Source organism: Salmo trutta, chromosome 6 (genome assembly GCF_901001165.1).
Source record: "Salmo trutta chromosome 6, fSalTru1.1, whole genome shotgun sequence".
NCBI lineage: Eukaryota > Metazoa > Chordata > Actinopteri > Salmoniformes > Salmonidae > Salmo > Salmo trutta.
The window spans coordinates 30,174,790-30,194,350 of record NC_042962.1 but is presented as its reverse complement, the minus strand read 5'-3'; the positions used below and the strand labels follow the sequence as shown (position 1 = coordinate 30,194,350).

The 19,561-nt window shown below is 43.1% G+C and overlaps 1 protein-coding gene across 8 annotated transcripts in view; it reads right to left on the bottom strand.

Moving 5' to 3' along the window:
• The window catches only part of dnajb6b (DnaJ heat shock protein family (Hsp40) member B6b), a 50,831-nt gene that overhangs the window by 25,707 nt on the left and 5,563 nt on the right, over positions 1-19,561 (bottom strand). For 6 of the 8 annotated variants that reach the window (XM_029756145.1, XM_029756142.1, XM_029756148.1 and 3 more), the window contains exon 2: positions 6,226-6,343. In XM_029756145.1, coding sequence (XP_029612005.1) covers positions 6,226-6,290 — 65 coding nt within the window. In that variant the 5' untranslated portion in view covers positions 6,291-6,343. The other 2 variants (XM_029756144.1, XM_029756143.1) reach the window with 2 other exon arrangements.

The following is a 19,561-nucleotide window of genomic DNA, read 5'->3' as shown; positions in this document are numbered from 1 at the left end:
TTATGCTTTGGGGGTGTTTTTCTGCTAAGGGGACAGGACACCTTCACCGCATCAAAGGGACGATGGACGGGGCCATGTACCGTCAAATCTTGGGTGAGAATATCCTTCCCTCAGCCAGGGCATTGAAAATGCGTCGTGGATGGGTATTCCAGCATGACAATGACCCAAAACACACGGCCAAGGCAACAAAAGAGTGGCTCAAGAAGAAGCACATTAAGGTCCTGGAGTGGCCTAGCCAGTCTCCAGACCTTAATCCCATAGAAAATCTGTGGAGGGAGCTGAAGGTTCGACTTGCCAAACATCAGCCTCGAAACCTTAATGACTTGGAGAAGATCTGCAAAGAGGAGTGGGACAAAATCCCTCCCGAGATGTGTGCAAACCTGGTGGCCAACTACAAGAAACATCTGACCTCTGTGATTGCCAACAAGGGTTTTGCCACCAAGTACTAAGTCATGTTTTGCAGAGGGGTCAAATACTTATTTCCCTTCATTAAAATGCAAATCATTTTATAACATTTTTAACATGCGTTTTTCTGTATTTTTTTGTTGTTATTCTGTCTCTCACTGTTCAAATAAACCTACCATTAAAATTATAGACGGATCATTTCTTTGTCAGTGGGCAAACGTACAAAATCAGCAGGGGATCAAATACTTTTCCCCCCCCCACTGTACCTTAAATAATTCTGTCCAAAAACAATGTAAAATTTCTCTCACCCAGTGGCATATGGGTTACTTAGGTGAGCGATGATGCCGCCCCGTGATAAGCAGTAGGCCTAACCACTTTGTCAAAGGCAGGGGCGCAAATTATCCATGCCCAGTGTGCCTCTCCACAGTGTTGGTGGAGACGCGTCGCTGGGGCGCTCCACAATGTCCCGTAAAAAAATTGACATAAATCATGTAGCCTATAGCCTACGGTACAAAAAGTGCAGTTTTCTGTAGCCTACAGGCTAGAGATACTTTGTACATCATGCATGTTTCTCCGATCAAATAGCCTAACCAAAATGGAGCCCAATCAAAAAAATAAATAAAAGTGCTTCGATGTGAATATGACATTTTAACAAACAACCCTAAAAAGAGGAAAGGTCAAAGTTAAATGGACATTATCTGGAATGGAAAATCAGGCTCCTTACAACTGCTGTCCAGGAATTTCAACCAATGATGTATATAAACCCTGGATTACTATCTATTGGCCATTGAGAGTCTGTAGCCACCGGTCAGCCATATTGGTACTCCCCAGTATGAGCAGTGGTATAGGAATGAATGGAATGCTAGTATTTCAATTAAATGCTTCAAAGACAAAAATATACTTTAAGGAAAATGTTTATATACTTTTTCTATTTGCATGTTTAGCTAACATAATATAATTTAAAAGTAAGCCCTATGCATTAAAAAGTGTCAAACTAATATAGACATTAATAAAATGCACTTGTAAAGCTTCCAAAATCTTTTTTGCAATGGAGGAGAACCAAGATGGCTGTGCGATGGCTTTAATGCAGCGCCCCCTGCCAGTCATCCAGGGTTTATATACAGTACATGAACAAAAGTATGTGGACACCTGTTATGAAGTGGTTGAATACTTATTGACTGAAGACATTTCAGCTTTTAATAAATTTGTGAAAAATTCAAAAAAACGTAATTCCACTTTCACATAAAATTGCGATTTTATCAATTTTAAATTCAGGCTGAAACAACAAAATGCGGGACAAGTAAATGGGTGTGAATGCTTTCTATATACACTGCATGACCGAAAATGTGTGGACATGTGCTCATCCAAAATCACAGGCATTAATATGGAGTTGGACCCCCCATTGCTGCTACAACACCCTCCACTCTTCTGGGAAGGCTTTCCACTAGATGTTGGAACATTGGCGTGGGGACTTGCTTCCATTCAGCCACAAGAGCATTAGTGAGGTCGAGCACTGATGTTGGGCGATTAGGCCTGGCTCGCAGTCGGTGCTCCAATTCATCCAAAAGGTGTTCAATGGGGTTGAGGTCAGGGCCCTGTGCAGGTCAGTCAAGTTCTTCCACACCGATTGACAAACCATTTCTGTATGGACCTCGCTTTTTGCACGGGGCATTGTCATGCTGAAACAGGAAAGGGCCTTCCCCAAAACTGTGGCCACAAAGTTCGAAGCACAAAATCGTCTAGAATGTCATTGCATGCTGTAGCGTTAAGATTTCCCTTCATTGGAACTAAGGGGCCTAGCCTGAACCATGAAAAACAGCCCCAGACCATTATTCCTCCTCCACCAAACTATACAGTTGGCACTATGCATTCAGGCAGCTGGTGTTCTCCTGGCATCCGCCAAACCCAGATTCGTCCGTTGGACTGCCAGGTGGTGAGAGTGATTCATCACGACAGAGACGCGTTTCCACTGATCTTAGGCTTGTGTGTGGCTGCTCGGCCATGGAAACCCCATTTCATGACACTCCCGATGAACAGTTATTGTGCTGACGTTGCTTCCAGAGGCAGTTTGGAAGTGGGCAGTGAGTGTTGCAACCGAGGACAGGCGATTTCTCCGCGCTCTGCACTTCAGCACTCAGAGGTCCGGTTTTGTGAGCTTGTGTGGCCTACCCCTTTGCGGCTGAGCCGTTTTTGCTCCTAGACCTTTCCACTTCACAATAACAGCACTTTGAGTTGACCGGGGCAGCTCTAGCTGGGCAGAAATTTGACTTACTGACTTGTTGGAAAGGTGGCATCCTATGATGGTGCCATGTTGAAAGTCACTGAGCTCTTCAGTAAGGCCATTCTACTGCCAATGTTGGGCTATGGAGATTGCATGGCTATGGGCTTGATTTTATACACCTGTCAGCAACGGGTGTGGCTGAAATAGCGAAATCCATTCATTTGAAGGGGTGTCCACATACTTTTGTGTATATAGCGTACATCATTGGTTTTGACCCGTGGGCTAAATGGGCATGATAATCAGTGGGCGGCAGAACGGCCAGGACCGGGCCTGCCTGAGATAAAGCGCTCAAGTATTTGTAGATGTATTTCCTGTGCATTTCTCAGAAGAGCTTTTGTCTGCAAACTACTTCATCCTGTAACTAACTTTCACAGAGAGGTGAAAACAGGGGTTTTCTTGTTACTTTACTTGACTGACTTTATTGTCCCCATGGGGAAATTTTGTTGCAGTGTCATGTACACATGTAAAGTGGCATTTAAATACAAAACAAATTGACAATACAACTTTCATAACAGTTACACACAAATAAAAAAATAAAAAAGAGAGACTAGCCTGCTGGCCTTATTGGGTCGATAGGAACATTAGCCCTAGCTATTTAGGGGGGATATCACACCTGGCACAAATGATTGTCTAGTTCTGTTTTTCCTGCCAAGGGGTGCCCTATACCTGCGCCCAGAGGGGAGTAGTTCAAAGTCTGGGTACAAGGGGTGGCTTGGGTCTAAAATTATTTTGTGAGCCTTGCGGAGGGCCCTGACCTGAAAGATCTCATCCAGGCCTGTCTGTTTGACTCAAAGTACCTTGCTTGTTGTGGTGATAATCCTTCCCAGCATATTTCTCTGGCTGACAGTGGCATTGCCAAACCAACAAACAATACAAAAAGTTAAAATACTCAATAAAGGATTTGTAAAACCGAGTCAGTATAGTACAATTGACATTAACAGGCTACATGACCAAGGCGGCTAAGGCCCTATTCCCACTACGAGATATGAAGGAGAGTCTGAGGAGCGGTATGGCGAAAGACAATTTTACTTTTCAATTCACATTACATCCTTGCCTTTCATTGTGGCTGGCAACACGACATTCTTGGTCCGCAGCTCAACTTGACTGTAAATGTCATAGTAGCCACTAGCCAGTAAACACAAACTATTCAACAATGACAAACTTTTCTTCTAAAACATATTACACGATTGAATAATGCAACCAAACTATATTAAACAAATCACAATCATGTATGTGCAGGCAATTGCTACAGCATGTCTTCATCATATAACATTAGCCTATCAAAAATGAACGATTAACCATCTCATACAAATATAAAAAGTACAGTAGGCCTACCTTACAACATCACAACAAACCAGGCTTCATATAATGCAAATCATTGCATGTGGTAAAAGCAAATTGCGACTGAAAAACATGGATATAGGTGAATTCCCCACTACAAGCTGTTGTATATGGAAGCCCAATTATTTTCAATTAAATGACTCGTCATTTTTTCAACGTGCACAATAAATGCTACAGTCTGATCAACTGTAGCCTACCGATAACAACCACAGCTGCAGGTAACCTAGAGAAGCCCATGCACTGATCCCATTGGGGCCTGGGGAAACAATGTCACGTTTTTATAGCCTAAGCAATGTATTTATAGCCTAAAATAGGAAAACATATTTGTGTTTGGAGAAAATGTGAATGTGGTTGATATTCACACTTCGGGTGGCTAGGCTACCTTGGCCTTTTTAATCCAAAAATGATTGACTGGGATTAATCAATCAACACAATAGTGATGACATGGTGTGTGAGTGTAACCGATGTGAAATGGCTAGTTAGTTAGCGGTGGTGCGCGCTAATAGCGTTTCAATCGGTGACGTCACTCGCTCTGAGACTTGAAGTAGGGTTTCCCCTTGCAAGGGCCGCGGCTTTTGTGGCGCGATGGGTAACGATGCTTCGTGGGTGCCAGTTGTTGATGTGTGCAAGGGTCCCTGGTTCGAGCCCAGGTTGGGGCGAAGAGAGGGACGGAACCTACACTGTTACATGAGTATACTTTTTAATTACTGCTGCAACTCTGCATACAGCGATGTCGACCCTGTTAGTTTCGGTTCAACTGCAGTTGTCGTCTCTGTCTATCTAAAGAGTGTTCATGTTTTCATCCTCCCTGGGCCAGGAGTTTAAGGGTATTTATGTTTAAACCATATGACCTGATATAATAATCTGGTCCCCATCAGAGCCAATATAAAAACTATTTTTACAGCTGGTTTATTACTACGTCCTATGCTGCAACTAAGGTTCGGAGTTGGTTAGGTTAGCCTGCTACCAGATCAGGAATGGGCTTCCATAGATTTGTGGCTCAGTGCAGCCGGCAGCTACTGCGACAATTTCAGAATGGTAGCCTAGTGGTTAGAGCGTTGGGCCAGTAACCGAAAGGTTGCTAGATCGAATCCCCGAGCTGACAAGATAAAAATCTGTCGTTCTGCCCCTGAACAAGGCAGTTAACCCAGTGTTCCTAGGCCATCATTGTAAATAAGAATTTTGTTCTTAACTGACTTGCCTAGTTAAATAAAAAGGTTAAATAAAAATGTATTTTACGTTGCAGCCGTTTCAAAAATACTGCTCTGCCGTAGGTGTGTTAGCTTAACGAGACAACTCTGTTTACAATGCTCTGCTTCAAGGGGAACAACTGTCTGGCGAGTGTCGTGAACTACCTCCGGAGGTAGAGGTCGAGACATAGTAAGCACACAAGTTTACATTTGAGTAATATGTGTAACAGACGGTATTTTTACAGAAAGTCTATTAAGGTCGAAGAGGCTCCAAGATTGAGGTAAAGCAGTTAAAATTGGCAGGGTAAGAAGTGGGTAGCCCAGTGTATCAGAGGTGGGGGTTACACAATTGACCTTTTGACCTTTGTTTTGGATGCTATCTATCTAGTCAAAAAGGTCAAATGCAGGATAGTCAGCGTTGAAACTGAAAGTGAAAAACAGAGTTCGTATGACTACTGCTTGGGTTTAAAAGACCACTTCTCGGTTCATTTAGTGACTTAGACGGTTATGTTTACATTGTATTCAACACTTAAACTGAAAAACAAAAAGAGGAAAAACACTCCCTTCACAGTGGAGTTGGTGCTAACGTAAACCCTAAAAAAAGTGCATACTTTAGATTCCCAAGCCTAGCAGCACAAAAGGGCAGATCATAATCTCACAATCATACCGCGGTTTTAAAAAGAGTGCGCGTGTCCGTCATTCACAACACATTACTGGCTAAACGACACGCATGACGGTTCACAAACGACAATAGGAAACATTGGTCACGGGACGGTGAGCGGGGCTGTTCAGTGTGTGCTGGTGTGTGAGCGTACAGGAAGGTTTGCAACAGCGGTACTCGGCAAGGTTACAGGAAGCAGAGTGAGAAGAGGGGAAACTTTCTAAAGCATTAGCGGTTAGCGCTCTATCCGTTTCTATAATTAGTCTACTACATCCTTCAGAGTGTCCCACACGACTAAAGTCGACATGCGTGTAAAACTAGAGGCCATGCCGGACACGGGTACTCACGCTTTTTTAATGTCCTCCGCCGAAGCGTTTCTCTGGACCCCTAAGATCTGGTAGTATTCTGTCATGGCTGTTTTTCTCTGTGGTTCCTTCTTCTAGACCGCCGTCTTCAGCCGTCGCTCTGCAGAGGGAGGGAGCAAAGCGCCGTTTATAAAACACAATGTGGAGGAACTCAATGAGGGGAAAAGCACAACAAAGTGGGGCCGTGACAGAGGCAGCCATGTGTGACAGCTAAGAAACCTCCCCTCCCTCCAGGCCCAGTGGGGTGAGGATAGAAGGGGAGGGGGGCAGGGTATTTCACAGGGTGGCACAGCTAAACAATGTAATCAACTGCCCTTAAAATAGAGCCCTCTTGTGTGAGAGAGAGAGAAAGAGAGCGAGCGAGCGATAGAGAAAGAGCGAGAGAGAGAAAAAGAGCTAGAGAAAGAATGAAAGGAAAGAAAGAGGGGAGCGAGCGAGATAGCTTAAGTCTTGTCCCCGGCTCCCCTAACATTAGCTCTAATATTACATAATGATGGGGTAGAGTGGATACCCGGGCCTGCCAATATAAGTAAGAGTGAAAGTGTGATTTACGATTGCATATGGAAGGACGAATGAAGAACTGAAGCCACAACGCCCAAGTGACCCCCTTTCCATAAGCATTTCTTTAATGATATCATAGGCGGACTGGAGCACCAGGCGAAACACGCCCAGATATACAGTACTTCCATCCGATACAAGTCTTCCATTTCATCGCTGCTTAATGTGGCCAATGGGAGGCAGCTTTGAAAAGAGAATAAACTCCAAAGTGGATCTCTGGGACGTCGTCTTCCCCTGTCAATGTACAGCCCCAGTAGTCATCTGTATGATCCACCAGACAGTGTTAACATCACTCCCGTACCACACGTTCAACCCCCACTGACACTGTGCACTCTATATTAACGGTCCAATTACAACTCAATTAACATACAGTATCTATCACTTAATGGGAAAAATCCTAAAATCCTCTTTACAACAGGTTGATTCCATACAAAAGTGGGGGTGTGTGTCTGACTGCTTTCCAAGCATGTGAGATTTATAGCATTAGGGACAGATCGAAATTTACTGGAAGGGGGTGTTCCAAAATAGGGGAAGGATGTCCTTTTTTTTTTTGCTTTGGAGAGATTTGTGTGGTTATTTTAAAATTGGGCACATGGGAGGGTAGTGAATTTTCCCCCTCATGGTTTACATTCGCTCTTTTGCAGATTTTACTATAGAAATTCTTCCATATTAGCCAAATTTCCTCATGTGCTTGCATGTACCTCCCCTATATCAAGGTGTTTTGGTACTTCCCTTATGCACTATTCTTTTCTGTGTGCTAACTTATACTATACCACAGGTCAGTATAATCTACCAGTGTAACAGTATATCCAGCCCTCTATCCACCATTCATAGTGACAATAGTGGTAGGTGGATCATTTGACCAGATCTGCAATAGGCTAACTAGCATAATACCACATATAAAAGCATTCAAAGATGCATCCATTTTTAATATGAATCCACTACAATAAATAGGAATAGCTGATGGACCTGGCCTCTCTGCTGCCTCTCATTGCGCGTGGAAGAATAGTGAAGACATGAGACACGCAGCTCAAAAAGCTCCCCTATTGATCTTGTTTAGGGACAATACAAATGATCCTACCTAGACCACAACACAATGAATAATTGCATTATTGGTTTTCAAGTGAGTACAAAATTCTACTCTAGGCTGCAGTGAAAATGTCATTTTCAATAATGGTGCAAAATTTCTGTGATTTGAATATTTCATTTGGATCAGTTGTGGGTCTACTCGACAGTTTATAAGGTCTAGAAAGACACCTTAGCAGGCCAGTCTGGCTGTATTTTTACTTTCGATACAGAGACTGATGATCTGCAACAGACAGCACTTCTCCCAAGGCGTCCTATAGAAATAATAATAATAATAATTAATAATAATGTCACATATGCTCCAGGCAGGCCCTGTTATTCAGGAAAGCTTAACTTGCGCTCTGCCTCCTCTCCAATCCGAGCAACTATTCCCCACGCACCCGAAATTGAAAGCTTCAATATAGCCTTAATATTTAGAAATTCACGTTTAACATGTATACTGCAACAATTTCAAAGATTTTACTGAGTTACAGTTCATAAAAAGGAAATTGGTCAATTAAAATAAATTCATTAGGCTCTAATCTATGGATTTCACATGACTGGGAATACAGATATGCATCTGTGACCAACATAGATTTTTTTTTTTTTTTTAAGTAGGGGCGTGGATCAGAAAACCAGTCAGTATCTGGTGTGACCACGATTTGCCTCAAGCAGCGCGACACATCTAATTCACATAGGATTTGATCAGGCGGTACAGTTGAAACCGGGATTCGTCCATGAAGAACACACTTCTCCAGCAACGTCAGTGGTCATCAAAAGGTGAGCGTTTGCCCACTGAAGTCGGTTACGACGCTAAACTGCAGTCAGGTCACGACCCTGGTGAGGACGACGAGCACACACATGAGCTTCCCTGAGACGTTTCTGATGAAGGCGAAGAAGCTGGATGTGGAGGTCCTGGGCTGGCACAGTTACACGTGGTATGCGGTTTTGAGGCCAGTTGTACGTACTGCCAAATTCTCCAAAACGACGTTGGTGGCAGCTTATTGTAGAGAAATTAACATTAAATTATCTGGTAACAGCTCTGGTGGACATTCCTGCAGTCAACATGCCAATTGCACACTCCCTTAAAATTTGATATCTGTGGCATTGTGTTGTGTGACAAAACTGTAGATTTTAGAGTGCCGTTTTGTTGTTCCCAGCCCAAGGTGCACCTGTGTAATGATCATGCTGCTTAAATCAGCTTCTTGACATGCCACACCTGGGAGGTGGATGGATTATCTTGGCAATAGAGAAATGCTCACTAACTTCCAACAACTTCCGGCGCCGACAAAGATGGCCGCCTCGCTTCGCGTTCCTAGGAAACTATGCAGTATTTTGCTTTTTTATGTGTTATTTCTTACATTGTTACCCCAGGTAATCTTAGGCTTTACTACATACAGTCAGGAGGAACTATTGGATATAAGAGCCACGTCAACTCACCAACATTACGACCAGAAATACGACTTTCCCGAAGCGGATCCTCTGTTTGGCCCACCACCCAGGACAATGGATCGGATCCCAGCAGACGACCCAAAACAACGGCGCCGCAGACGGAGCGGTCTTCTGGTCAGGCTCCGTAGACGGACACATGGCGCACTGCTCCCGAGCATACTACTCGCCGATGTCCAGTCTCTTGACAACAAGGTAGACGAAATCCGAGCAAGGGTAGCATTCCAGAGAGACATCCGAGACTGTAACGTTCTTTGTTTCACGGAAACATGGCTCACTCGAGACACGCTATCCGAGTCGGTACAGCCACCTCGTTTCTTCACGCCGACAGAAACAAGCATCTCTCAGTAAGAAGAAGGGTGGGGGTGTATGCCTTATGATTAACGAGACGTGGTGTGATCATAACAACATACAGGAACTCAAGTCATTTTGTTCACCTGACTTAGAATTCCTCACTATCAAATGCCGACCGCATTATCTACCAAGAGAATTCTCTTCAATTATAATCACAGCCGTGTATATCCCCCCTCAAGCAGACACACCGACGGCCCTGAAATAACTTCATTGGACTCTATGTAAACTGGAAACCACATATCCTGAGGATGCATTTATTGTAGCCAGGGATTTTAACAAGGCTAATCTGAAAACAAGGCCCCCCAAATTCTATCAGCATATCGGTTGTACTACCAGGGCGGGCAAAACCCTAGACCACTGTTATTCTAACTTCCGCAACGCATATAAGGCCCTCCCTTTGGAAAAGCTGACCACGACTCCATTTTGTTGCTCCCAGCCTATAGACAGAAGCTAAAACAAGAAGCTCCCGCCCTCAGGTCTGTTCAACGCTGGTCCGACCAATCGGATTCCACGCTTCAAGATTGCTTCGATCACGGACTGGGATATGTTCCGCATTGCTGCGATCAACAACATTGACGAATACGCTGACTCGGTGTGCGAGTTCATCAACAAGTGCATCGGTGATGTCGTACCAACAGCGTCTATTAAAACATTCCCCAACCAGAAACCGTGGATTGATGGCAGCATTCTTGCAAAACTGAACGTGCGAACCACTGCTTTTAATCAGGGCAAAGTGACCGGAAACATGACCGAATATAAACAGTGTAGCTATTCCCTCCACAAGGCAATCAAACAAGCTAAGCATCAGTAGAGACAAAGTGGAGTCGCAATTCAACGGCTCAGACACAAGAGGTATGTGGCAGGGTCTACAGTCAATCACTGACTACAAAATAAATATCAGCCCCGTCGCAGATCACGATGTCTTGCTCCCAGACAGACTAAACAACTTTTTCGCTCGCTTTGAGGACAATACAGTGCCACTAACACGGCTCGCTACCAAAACCTGCGGGCTCTCCTTCACTGCAGCCAACGTGAGTAAAACATTTAAACGTGTTAACCCTCGCAAGGCTGCAGGCCCAGACGGCATCCCCGGCCGCATCCTCAGAGCGGCTGGCTGGTGTGTTTACAGACATACTGTAGTCAATCAATCCTTATCCCAGTCTGATGACCCCACATGCTTCAAGAGGGCCACCATTGTTCCTGTTCCCAAGAAAGCTAAGGTAACTGAGCTAAAATGACTACCGCCCTGTAGCACTCACTTCCGTCATCATGAAGTGCTTTGAGAGACTAGTCAAGAACCATATCACCTCCACCCTACCTGACACCCTAGACCCACTCCAATTTGCTTACCGCCCCAATAGGTCCACAGACGATGCAATCGCCATCACACTGCCCTAACCCATCTGGACAAGAGGAATACCTATGTAAGAATGCTGTTCATCGATTACAGCTCAGCATTTAACGCCATAGTACCCTCCAAACTCGTAATTAAGCTCGAGACCCTGGGTCTCGACCCCACCCTGTGCAACTGGGTCCTGGACTTCCTGACGGGCCGCCCCCAGGTGGTGAGGGTAGGTAACAACATCTCCACCCCGCTGATCCTCAACACTGGGTCCCCACAAGGGTGCGTTCTCAGCCCTCTTCTGTACTCCCTGTTCACCCACAACTGCGTTGCCAAGCACGCATCCAACTCAATCATCAAGTTTGCAGACGACACTACAGTGGTAGGCTTGATTACCAACAACGATGAGACGGCCTACAGGGAGGAGGTGAGGGCCCTCGGAGTGTGGTGTCAGGAAAATAACCTCGCACTCAATGTCAACAAAACAAAAGAGATGATTGTGGACTTCAGGAAACAGCAGAGGGAGCAGCCCCCTATCTACATTGACGGGACAGTAGTGGAGAGTTAAGTTCCTCGGCTTACACATCGCGGACAAACTGAAATGGTCCACCCACACAGACAGTGTGGTGAAGAAGGTGCAGCAGCGCCTCTTCAACCTTAGGAGGCTGAAGAAATTCGGCTTGTCACCAAAAACACTCAAACTTTTAGATGCACAATCGAGAGCATCCTGTCGGGCTGTATCACCGCCTGGTACGGCAGCTGCTCCGCCCATAACCGGAAGGCTCTCCAGAGGGTAGTGAGGTCTGCACAACGCATCACCGGGTGCAAACTACCTGCCCTCCAGGACACCTACACCACCCGATGTCACAGGAAGGCCAAAAAGATCATCAAGGACCGCAACCACCCAAGCCACTGCCTGTTCACCCTGCTAACATCCAGAAGGCGAGGTCAGTACAGGTGCATCAAAGCTGGAACCGAGAGACTGAAAAACAGCTTCTATCTCAAGGCCATCAGACTGTTAAACAGCCATCACTAACATTGAGTGGCTGCTGCCAACATACTGACTCAACTCAAGCCAATTTAATAATGGGAAAATTGATGTAATCAATTTATCCCTTGCCACTTTATATTAGATCATGTTTACATAACCTACATTATTCATCTCATATGTATATACTGTACGCCATACCATCTACTGCATCTTGCCATCCTGATGTAATGTATCACTAGCCACCTTAAACAATGCTGCTTTATATGTTTTCATACCCTACAATACTCATCTCATATGTATATACTGTACTCCATACCATCTATTACATCTTGCCTATGCCGTTCGGCCATCACTCATTTATATATTTTTATGTACATATTCGTATTCATTCCTTTACACTTGTGTGTACAAGGTAGTTGTTGTGGAATTGGTAGATTACTTGTTAGATATTACTGCATGGTCGGAACTAGAAGCACAAGCATTTCGCTACACTTGCATTAACACCTGCTAATCATGTGTATGTGACAAATAAATTTGATTTGACAACAGGGATGTAAACAAATTTGTGCACAAAATTTGAGAGAAATAAGCTTTTTGTGCAAATGGAACATTTCTGGGATAGTTTCATGTTTCATGAGCTGAAATAAATTAACACTTTACATGTTGCATTTAGGTTTTTTTTTTCTTCAGTGTAGCAGCAGATGAGATATTTCCTAGAATGTATAGGGCATACAACGTATACCTAGTGGGTGTATATAGGGAGCCTAGTGGGCGCTACAGGGGTTATAGGAAGGGACGCCCGAAAATAAGGGAGAGCTGCACACTCTCGGAGCTCAGATGCAAAAATGTAATATCCAACGTTTCGACAGCCAAGCTGTCTTCATCAGGGTATGATCAAACACTGCGAGATGACTCGTTTATATAGTATCAAAAGACACACAGGTGTCTGTAATCATGGCCAAGTGTGGCCTAATATCATTGGTTAATTCTCAAATATAAAAATGGCATACAAAGAACAGCATACAAAAAAACAAATGGATAGCATACGATCATAGATTCATTTTAGACTACACAAGCTTACAAACAATTACAATGGCAAAGTCACAATAATCACAAGACTGGCTTCAGATCAAAGTGAACGTTGAGACCGAAGGGAGCAAGGGTCCTTAAGTTAAAGATCCAGGCAGCATCTTGTTTTAACAATAAATTATCAAGGTCACCCCCTCTCCTAGGGAGGGTGACATGTTCGATGCCAATATAACGCAGAGACGAAAATCGAGTGGTTTGCTTCCAAAAAGTGGGCCGCAACTGGCTAAGTCAAGTTTTTGCACCCAATGGTGCTACGATGCTCTGAGATGGATTCATTTTAGATTACAAAGTATGCTATCCATTTGTTTTTTTTTGTATGCTGTTCTTTGTATGCCATTTTTATAGTTGAGAATTAACCAATGATTAGGCCACACTTGGCCATGATTACTGACACCTGTGTGTCTTTTGACACTATAAACAAGTCATCTCGCAGTGTTTGATCATACCCTGATGAAGACAGCTTGGCTGTCGAAACGTTGGATATTACATTTTTGCATCTGAGCTCCTAGAGTGTGCGGCTCTCCCTTATTTTCGGGTTTTCTACTCCGTTAGCCAGCACCGCGCCTTAATAGGTGTGCGTTTCTTTTTCTTCTAGGTATAGGAAGGGAAACATATAGAGAGCAAGAGCTGTGTTTATCAAGTGTCTCACCGTTGCCTTCAGATCACCAAGAATAAGATGACCTACACAGGGAGGGACCTGATTCTAGATCCGCACTCCTACTCTGAAATGCTCGATACATACGGCCCCTGGTCTAACAGCAGATCCTTCACACAACACAGGGAGAAATCTGCATGATTTCCTTACTGTGGCCTCACATTGTTCAACACTTAATGAAACATCCATGACTAAGTAACAGTCATAACGTGACTAGGTCTCTGCCTGAGGACTGGTATTCCCGGTTTATTTGGAAATCACATCAGATGTTTAAAAGAGTACAAAATGGAGCATTGTGAAACAAAAAAAAGAGGAGATAGAGAGATCCAATACTCCAGTCATCAAAACAGGACATGCCCTATTGAGCAAGATTACCAGGTAAAAAATAAATAGCTCAAGGTGCATACCTACCGATAGTACATTGTATCTGCTGAACTGCCACATGGCTAACTGAGAGAGGCAACTTTTCAATGGTGTCTCTTTTGTTAGGGTTTCTATGTAGCCCAATGGAAGTCCCTTAGACAGCAGATCTCAATTGTAGACGGACACAGAGCAGTGAGGACAGACCTGAGGTAAAGCGCTATGCTCTCGAGTGTAAGTCCTAAATGGCATCCTATTCCCTATAGTGCACTACTTTTAACCATGGGCTCTGGTCAAGGGTAGTGCACTATATAGGGAATAGGATGCCATTTAGGACTTGGCCTTGAGTACTTTACTGTAGCAGTTAGTCTGTTGTCGCGTATCAAAAATAATGAATTACTACACTAGTCACGGTCTTACAATCCATACTCAACCATAAAATGTTGTTATTCCAAAAGCTATGAACCTGCCAAGTGTTAAATCCTGGCTGAAAGAGAGTGAGAAACAGACAGGCTGCATTTACACAGGCACCCAATTTATTATACTATTTTCAGTAATTGGTCTTTTGACTTAGATCTGAAAAAGATCTGATGTGAAAAGATCTAAATGCGATTTGTCAAAAGACCAAATAGTGGTAAAAATATCAGAATTGGCCTGGCTGTGTAAACGCAGCCAGAGACAGATCTGTTTACATATTCATCTACAGTGGGAGAATCTCTCTGCTGTTTACAATGGCCTGCAAATGACCTTAAAAACACACATTTCACTTGTCTTACACTAACTGACATAGCTTACAGTAGATACACAAACCAGGTAAACAAACACCATTACTCCACAGCACACTAATTATGGGTCAAATCAGCCTGGTCCTCAACTAAACCTGAAACCGTTAGAGCAGCCCAAGTTCTTCAAAGACAGACGGAGAAAACACGACCAACGAAAGTCGTAGACATGTTCAAAGCTAATAGTCATGTCAACTATATCAAACAATACTTACCAAAGATAGAAAAACGGCATAAACATACGACCCCAAGCCCAGTTTTAAAACAAACTGACACGAAGGATATTAGTCAAGTAATATGTTCTTAACCACAAACAAACTGGTAAAAAATGAAATCAACTTCGTAGAGCAATCAGTTACCAGTTCCACTGGGAGTCCAGTTGTATCCTGTTTGTTTGTTTGCTATTAATAACCTGTGTCCTTTTCTGCTCTGTTAGTGTATGTGAGCTGGGAGTGTGTGGTTTTTGGGGGGGGAGGGGGGGCAGCTGATGCCTCATGCACCTCCTGGTTGGCACGGTGATGGTAAACCTCTAGCAGGCCTGGTCAGTGTTGCTGTCCCAGAGCAGTGGACACACTCCTCTCTTCATCCTACACTTTCTCTTTCCCTCTTGTTTATAATTTTCCTTCGCTTGCTCTGTCCTTTCCCTCTTGTTCCAAGGTCCCGTGTGGCTCAGTTGGTAGAGCATGGTGTTTGCAACACCAGGGTTGTGGGTTCGATTCCCACGGGGGACCAGTACGGGGGAAAAAAGTATGAAATGTATGCATTCACTACTGTAAGTCACTCTGGATAAGAGCGTCTGCTAAATGACTAAAATGTAAAATGTTCCCCCCACACACACCCTTCCAATAGAACTAGATAATGAATAAGAGTCATGCTCAATAGACATACAGATGACCGCAGGACCAATATTCATAAAATGTCTCAGAATTTAAATGCTGATCTAGGATCAGTCTTGGCTTTTAGACCATTGTGAATAAGATATCATGGACAGGAGAACTGATTCTAGATCAGCACTCCTACTCTGATATGGCCCTGGCCACTGACCCATCTCATGACTCTTTCTCAACAATCTCAATGTCTTGACTCAAGGCACACATACTGCAAGTCTCTCTCATCCCTCATGTCCGTGCTAGCTGATGGATTAGAATACTGTCGGTGTTTGACAGCTACCTGTGGCTCTGTGCGAGTGCACGTCTGAGCTCTGAATGTGGGTCAATCAATCCCACAATGCCTCAGATCCCTACTCAATGCAATGATTGATGCCATTCGTTCGACAGTATTGAACTGTTACAGCGGCCAGGCATAGAGCTAGACTGCTGGCTAATGGACAGGAAATGCAGGTCATCACGACCAATTACAGTTTGGCATTGTTAGAGAGGGCAAAACAAATGTGCCGTGTTATTAGATGAATGGCCAAACAGTTCAGTTGTAATAATGTCTAGGGCATCACTTTATGAACTTGTGACATTACCTTAGTCAAATGCAACAATCCTACAATAAAGACATAATCAGCAGTAGGGGGAAACGGCGCCAGAGGCCGCCCCACCACCATTGCTATTATTTTTGTTGCCGAGCTGAGGATCATCGCGCAGCATGGTAAAAAAAAAAGAAATTGATGATGTCCAAGTGGTTCTCGGTTTAGGTTTAATGCATCAGTCTGTGGTACCGTCTATTTACAATATCTATTATCCAGCTATACAGAGTGGTGTTGAGGCTATTTAGTATTTGTTTATAATTAGATCGTTTGAAAACAATGGGGATGAAGAAAGCTTATATTTTGGGTTCTGTTGGGGTAGGACAGTTGAAAAAAGCTCATGAGGCATTAATGAATGACATTCTTCAAGAACGTATGGAGAAAAAAAAAAATGTATGAAATGTATGCATTCACTACTGTAAGTCGCTCTGGATAAGAGCATCTGCTAAATGACAAATATAATGAGATATATACACAAACACACAGTCAAAAGTTTGGACACCTACTCATTCAAGGGTTTTGTTATTTTTACTATTTTCTACATTGTAGAATAATAGTAAAGACAAAACTATGAAATAACACATGGAATTATGTAGTAAGCAAAAAAAAGGGTTAAATCAAAATATATTTTAGATTCTTCAAAGTAGCCACCCTTTGCCTTTGACAGCTTTGCACACTCCTGGCATTCTCTCAACCAGCTTCACCTGGAATGCTTTTCCAACAGTCTTGAAGGAGTTCCCACATATGCTGAGCACTTGTTGGCTGCTTTTCCTTCACTCTGTGGTCCAACTCATCCCAAACCATCTCAATTGGGTTGAGGTCGGGTGATGCAAGCCTCCCCCTTTTTCCTCCAAACATAATGGTCATTATGGCCAAACAGTTCTAATTTTTGTTTCATCAGACCAGAGGACATTTCTCCAAAAATTACAATCTTTGTCCCCATGTGCAGTTGCAAACCGTAGTCTGTCTTTTTATGGCGGTTTTGGAGCAGTGGCTTCTTCCTTGCTGAGCGGCCTTTAAGGTTATGTCAATATAGGACTCGTTTAACTGTGGATATAGATACTTTTGTACCTGTTTCTTCCAGCATCTTCACAAGGTCCTTTGCTGTTGTTCTGGGATTGATTTGCACTTTCCGCACCAAAGTACGTTCATCTCTAGGAGACAGAACACGTCTCCTTCCTGAGTGGCATGACGGTTGCGTGGTCCCATGGTGCTTATACTTGTGTACTATTGTTTGTACAGATGAACATGGTACCTTCAGGCATTTGGAAATTGCTCCCAAGGATGAACCAGACTTGTGGAGGTCTACAATAGTTTTTTCTGAGGTCTTAGCTGATTTCTTTTCATTTTCCCATGATGTCAAGCAAAGAGGCACTGAGTTTGAAGGTAGACCTTGAAATACATCCACAGGTACACCTCCAATTGACTAAAATTATGTAATTTAGCCTATCAGAAGCTTCTAAATCCATTACATCATTTTCTGGAATTTTCCAAGCTGTGTCAACTTGTAAACGTCTGACCCACTGGAATTGTGATGCAATGAACTATAAGTGAAATAATCTGTCCGTAAACAATTGTTGTAAAAATTAATGGTGTCATGCACAAAGTAGATGTCCTAACCGACTTGCCAAAACTATAGTTTATTAACAAGAAATTTATGGAGGGGTTGAAAAACGAGTTAACGACTCCAACCTAAGTCAATGTAAACTTCCAACTTCAACTGTAAATGTCCCGCGGTTAGCCAAAAGCTAATTTGCACCCATTGCCCCTGGGCAGGTAAGGGCATTTTCACAGCCACTATACAAATACTCATTAAAACAATACAAATACATTACATCCAATAATATAGCATTCTAACAACAAAAACACTATCATTATCTGAAGAAGAAAATGAAGAGACGGCAGAAGAACTAGTGCCGGGAGGGAGGGGGGTGGTCAACTGTGCCCGTAATTGATATAGGCTTGTCCAAAATAGTTTATTTGTGGTATCAGGTTGATTGTGGAGGTCTGCACACTGCAAAATGTATAGTCATTTAGACAAAAAAAATGCATTTAGATACCGATCTGTCATCAACATGCCACTCGTGACAAAAGCTACAGCTGAAATGTCATTGCCAGAATCCATAAATGAAATTGTGTAATGAAGCATATGTGTAACTGTACGAAGCAAAGGTCTTAAGCCATGGTTTTACAAATTGGATTGTACAACCCAGAATGAAGGGTTTGAAAGTGTCTGTGGTTTTATGCGTTGATTTAGTTTACTTACTACTTTGATAGTTTAAGTAATAACCAAATGAATAAAATGTCATGATAATTATCAGAGTGAGTGGTAAGAGGAGGGAATGTGATGGAAAATGTTTGTGCTTTTCTAATAACCAATGTCTGTGTTCATGCAAGTGACTTATTGAATGTGCCTGGGAGGAATCCTCACTATAAACAATTTCACCCTGAACATTGTTTTGAGAACCTAAAGGCATCTCAGTTTCAAGGTCCCAGCTTTGGAGAGAAGTAGCCTCGTGAGGTATTGGTCAGTCACGTGCAGGAACTAAAGTTAATGATGCATTAATGATGAATAATGAATCATGTAAATCATGCAAATATAACTTATATATAAGAGAAATAACGGGACTGCCCCGGGGGAGCTCCTGACCGACATGTATACATGGTGCATTGAGTTGGCTGGAACCTCTCCAGCGCACTGATAATAAAGGATGATTCATTTAATATTGACTTCAGGTGTCCCTGGTGTTGAATTTCCACAACAAATTTTCCATCATAGTTACTTATGGCCTAGGGTGGTTGGTAACCTATTGTATGTTTGCAAATTCGTAACATATTGTATATTTTTCACATTTGTAACATATAATACAAATTATAATTGTTAACATATCATATGAAATGAGTGATGGACATCAACAAATTAATACATACCATACGAAACGTAACATATCATACTAAATGGAGTGCGATTTACGTACAGAATACTACAAAATGCTCCAAGACCAGGTTGGCAGGCAAGCTGCAGAAGGGGCGAGCAGGCTACTATTCCCCATCGTTTAGCAGTGCAATTTTGATAGTCAAACCCTCAGTTTTTCAGCTTATAGTTATCTACTGTTTCCTCATCTCACTCTGGCTAACATTAGCCGTTGATCTTGTTGATGTGCATTGGCAACCGAGGGTGAGATAACCATGAAAAGGT